At 33.3% G+C, this 5,590-nt stretch overlaps 1 protein-coding gene across 1 annotated transcript in view; it reads left to right on the forward strand.

Annotated features, from left to right (window-relative positions):
• Nucleotides 1-5,590, forward strand: part of LOC106474177 (transcription factor collier-like) — a 27,455-nt gene that overhangs the window by 8,763 nt on the left and 13,102 nt on the right. Inside the window, exon 3 of the mRNA XM_013934869.2 lies at nt 924-987. Coding sequence (XP_013790323.1) covers nt 924-987 — 64 coding nt within the window. The remainder of the gene's footprint in view (nt 1-923; nt 988-5,590) is intronic.

Genomic DNA, 5,590 nt, shown 5'->3' on the forward strand with positions numbered 1-5,590 from the left:
TTTGACTGAGTGTTTACAATTACTCGTTGTTGGTCATAAATGTCATTCTGTTTTGTCTGAGTATTTACGATTAATTACTCATTGTTGGTCATAAATGACATTCTGTTTTGACTGAATATTTACAATTAATTACTCATTGTTGGTCATAAATGTCATTCTGTTTTGACTGAATATTTACAATTAATTACTCATTGTTGGTCATAAATATCATTCAGTTTTGACTGAGTATTTACAATTAATTACTCATTGTTGGTCATAAATATCATTTTGTTTTGACTGAGGGTTTACAATTACTCGTTGTTGGTCATAAATATCATTCTGTTTTGACTGAGTATTTACAATTAATTACTCGTTGTTGGTCATAAATGTCATTCTGTTTTGACTGAGTGTTTACAATTACTCGTTGTTGGTCATAAACATCATTCTGTTTTGACTAAGTATTTACAATTAATTACTCATTGTTGGTCATAAATATCATTCAGTTTTGACCACTCGTTTGTAGCTAAGGAAGAGATGATGATAAATGGTTCTTGTTGTGTCTAAAAAATTCTTTGATCAAAGTGTGTTTCAGTTGCAACAGAGGATGAACCAATTTTAGTATCCACTTTGATGTTTCTCCACATTTATTAAGTAATCAATGTTTTGTTACCAAGTTTTTTGTTTTGCATCCTATGGTTTATTTTGTTATATTTGATCTGGGACCAGTAATGTATTATCTAGGATTCTTTAGATTGATAGTAAAGATAGGTTAATGTTACTTTTTTTGTAAAGTCATGTTCTCGAAGCAGTATGCTTGGTCATTTTTCTCTATCTTGATAGATTTAATGACTAACGTTATTTGTGCTTCTTCCTTTAACACCACATGTATATTTTATTAGCTATGGCGAAACAATATAATTGTTCCATCTTCATAATCCTTATAGGAGCCTGACGGTCAAAAAACAAACAACGGAGTACACTATAGGCTTCAGTTGATGTACACCAACGGTAAGTTTTCGACTTGGGTCCGTGTTTTAACGATCACAGCTACATGTATCAAACAGATTTGAAAATGTTAGAGCTGCAGTTAATTTCAATAAAAGTAGGTCGTTCTGTGGGTAGGTGTGAAAACAAAGAGTACTACGAATTTTTTGTTTTATTTGAACACAAAAGCATTACATAAACAGCCACACTTTATCAACAGTGGACTTTCCTAATGTTTACCGCTTTGAAAGGATGTTGAATACTGCTCGTAATGAAGCCATTCTTTTGAAAGCTGAGTAAATGCTTTGAAACAACGAATATTTTCTTTTATATATATCTAAAACAAAAGTAGTATCATCTCTAACTTAGGGTAAGTTATAAAAGTTCTGTGACTAAATATAAGTTATAAAAGTTCTGTAACTAAATACAAATAACAAAACTTCTGTAACTAAGTATGTTATATAAGTTTTGTAACTAAATATAAGTTATAAAAGTTCTGTAACTCTGTGTAAATTAGAAAAGTTCTGTAATTAAGCATAATAAAAGTATTGTAACTAATTGCAAAATGATGAAAACCCTTTAACCAGTTTGCTTCTGAAGAAGAAAGGCCCACCTTTCGAAAGCGCTCGGGTTACAGGGTTTTTGTCATTTTATATTAAGACTTCTTGAACCTACATGTTTTTCTGGCATCATGAATGTAATTAATGTTAAGTTATGGAGGTTCTGTAACTACTTGTAACTTATATAGGTTGTTGTCAGCTATGAGTTCTGTAACTGGTTGCCAGTTATGGATGCTCTGTAACTGATTGTTAGTTATGAAGGTTCTGTAACCGGTTCTCAGTTTTGGAGGTTCTGGTCTGTCAAAACAGGTAGTATATTCTCTTCTTAAATATTTAATCATGTTTATTACTCGTTGTAGGTGAATTTGCTATTGTATATATTAGCATAATGTACTTAGGTACATGGGTATTAATAGGATGTAATTAAGAAGAAATGTTATGAGGAGTACAAATATTCCAGGCAAGGAAGAGCTTTGAGAGCTGTACCTATATAATAAGTTTCTGAGGAGTTATAAAATTTTACATGACGTGAGTTAGGGCCCCACCCGCGCGACATATCGCTACAGGGCGCCACACGTATGTCGGCCTCAGGTAATGGGGGAACGATGAGGTCACCAGATACGGTGACGTCATACTTCCATGAAGTGGAACCACAATTATGATGAGATCATCATACATATCTCAACGTGTCATCAATGGCTAGATTTAATACAGTCGTTTTATGTACAAAACATTAATTCGTTAGTTCTTTTTTAATCATGCGTTTTTTTTTAATTTCCTGACTGTTCATATGCAAATCACTTATTATCCTGAAAAGGATGCTTATTTAAATCTCTAAATAATTTAACATAAAAAATTACTGTTTCACTAGTTTGTCTTTATGCTATCCATATAACTAGTTACCAAGAGTAGTGTTTCTATAAGCGGAGTATGGTGAGCTCATTGTCTAAACATGTCAACAATGTCTACATTTAATTACATGTAAAATTATTATTGATTTAACATAATAAAAATTCTGGACACAGTATTTTTTAAACACTTTATTAATGTTCTCACAATAAAGATTTTGCAACCTGATTTACATAAAAAGACATATCTATTAAGGACGTATTTACATGAAAACGTATTGAAACAAAATCATGAACAAACATATGATTAATATATTTGTGGGATTTAAATTTAGATAACAGTTTTTGTTTTGAAAAATATTAACAGTGATAATAAGCATAATATATACAATAATGTCCACACACAGACGAATGCGGTCCTTGCAGTATTTTTTGTTGTAATGGATCAAAATACTCTTCTTTCTCATCTCGACGGAAGTATATACAGATCCAGTGGCTACCAGATTTATGACTCGGATCCAGATTGACGAGGTACAATTGTTTATCTGCATGGTGAGGTAGATGATCACTGACAAATACACCTCCAAACTTCTTTCGTGTAAACAAAGTCTTGTGAAAGTATCGAATAAATTTCTAAAGTGTTCATAGCGTCTTAAATATCAGTTATGATGTTTCTAGATTGATCAATTTCTAAAATTGACTGGAATTCAGCGTATACTAAAACATTTATAGTTTTGGGTAAAGCACTACCGAAACGATTTTCAGTTCGTAAATTTCCCTGTTTCACCAAGTTAAAGTGTGAATCTCGAGCAGATAGATCCGGTGTAAGATCAAAAGCAAAGAGTGTATATCCTCCCGAGTATTCGTCATATCCTATATCAATTACTTGATCTTGAAGTTGTTTTCCTGTTTCACTAAATAGTGTTTCATAGCTTCGAGGATACAGTTAAGCATCAAATTCGAGTTGTAACGGTCGAGCGGAAATATGTTTTCCGTCCATGTTGATTGCCACAAACTTCTGTAATGTTTGAGATTGTTCGCTCAAGATCCATTAAATGCATCATTATCAATACATCCTATAATAAGACGTGTAGATACTTGACCTAAAACATATCATCGATAGATGCTTGTAAGTGTTCTGAGGAATTGGAAACGATTTGCACACTATATACTTCAAAAGATATTTAGATATTCCTTTCTGAAATGCTTTAGTGTGCGACAGAATGACTGATCTTGACTTTTCTAGCGTAGACAGAAATGTGTTGTAGTGAAATTTTAAATCCTGATTCCTTGTTTGACATAATACAAAATGAATCTTTACTTTGTATAAGTTTGTTGTTTTAAACTTACACCATTAGGCAAAAACTTGTTCTGTAAAAGGATAGCCAAATTTAGACGACCGATCATGTCGACTGTTTGACTACCAGATATATTTATCTGTAGATCTTTGATTCCGTTGTTCTTGTATTTTTTATCCACTTGGGTGATGTCAAATGACTTCTCTTAGTTTCTCCATTATAACTCAGTAAAATGTTTATGTTGGCCTTATTCCTTCTAAAGTTTGTGAAACGAACAAATGAGCTTGTCATTGAGGTATACATCCATTTGAGAAAATAGCGAATGAAGCAACAGGTTGACAGATGCAGAGTTATCTTCATCCTTTTTTATGTCGATCCCACAAGGTCTTTGCCTTTACATGAAGATATGATTGTGTGGGATCTAAATATTCATCTCATGATCCCAATATAGAAAATTCGATGTCTCCTCTGTCAGTCACTGAAGATAGAAGATAATATGCGGTCCACTGACCTTCCTCAATAATGATTTGCGTGGGAGGGAGAGGAAAATAAGTCTTGCTCAGACTTTGTACACCGACAATATTTTTCATGTGGTAGAAGAGTCATGATTACTTGTCTGGATTCGATGTTCTTCATCTCTGAACATGGAAACTTTCTGGTTCTTTCTTTTTTAGATAGAGCATCTCGAGCCACGTTCTAAGCTCCTTGTATTGCTCGTCGTTTTCCAGCATCAACAAAAGGTTTTCCATCTAATGCTAAATTTATGCCTGACTGAACAACTTGTTTTCCAAAGGCCAAGGCTACTTCTTCAGAAATGATATAGCTGAATGAAACAAGTTACTCAAAACGTCTCCCAATCCCTGTCCCCATTTCCATTTACTACCAGCATAATAAGGTAAACCGTTTCCTACTTGGTAATCATAATAGGCATCATAGATGATAGATGGCTGGTTCTGGATAGCAAGGTACTCTCATGACTGCGAAAATGGAGAGTTACAATCATTCTCTCTTGTTTAAATGTCGCCCTTTACGTCGATCTCAATAGTCTGAAAACTTTATTTAGAGACAGTTCTGTATTGAGGATTTATAAATGTTTCAGTGATCATGTCTCTATACTGACCTCTAACTTCAACTATTCATACCAGCGGTACATGCACATGACCATCAATACTAGGTTCCACAATATTTGGGTAACCACAGGGTGAATGAAATCCACTATAGTAGACTTTGTTGTCGTGTGATTAATATCGAATCCAAGTATTACTGATAGTACAATGTCAAGTGTTATAGAGACTCCATCATGTAGGTTCACTCTTAATTTTTGGGTGAATGACTCATAAGTAAATACAGGTTCATTGTCGGGTTTAGGAATTGATTTTTCGACTTGGTTAAGATTCTAATTAAATCTTCAGATTCTTTGTAATGACCAGGTTTAAAATAATTGATTATAGTAACAGAGTGAGGCCCAGAATAGTAGGACTTTATAACTTTTTGTAGTTCAGATTCGTAAAATGTTCCATTTTTCTACGAGATAGTCTTGCAGTTTATACACTGGTGGATTTCTCTCTATTCTCTCGTCAATCGTAAATATTTCGTCTCTCCATCCAGAAATATAAACTTGCTTCACTTTACTAATACGTATCGATCACCTACTTTGAACTGAAACTTTACTTTAGTAAAGTGTTTTCCACACCACAGACTGGTTAGAGTGATTAATATTTATTGTTCACATTTTAATGCTGCCATGATAAAACTGATTAGATGTTTCACTGACAAGATGTTTCAGTATAGTGATATACTTGTAAGTTCCATGATAAAACTGATTAGATGTTTCACTGACAAGATGTTTCAGTACAGTGATATACTTGTATAGGCACTGATTAGAGGCACTGACAAGATGTTTCAGTACAGTGATATACTT

The sequence above is a fragment of the Limulus polyphemus genome, unplaced genomic scaffold (genome assembly GCF_000517525.1).
Source record: "Limulus polyphemus unplaced genomic scaffold, Limulus_polyphemus-2.1.2 Scaffold6915, whole genome shotgun sequence".
Taxonomy (NCBI): Eukaryota; Metazoa; Arthropoda; class Merostomata; order Xiphosura; family Limulidae; genus Limulus; species Limulus polyphemus.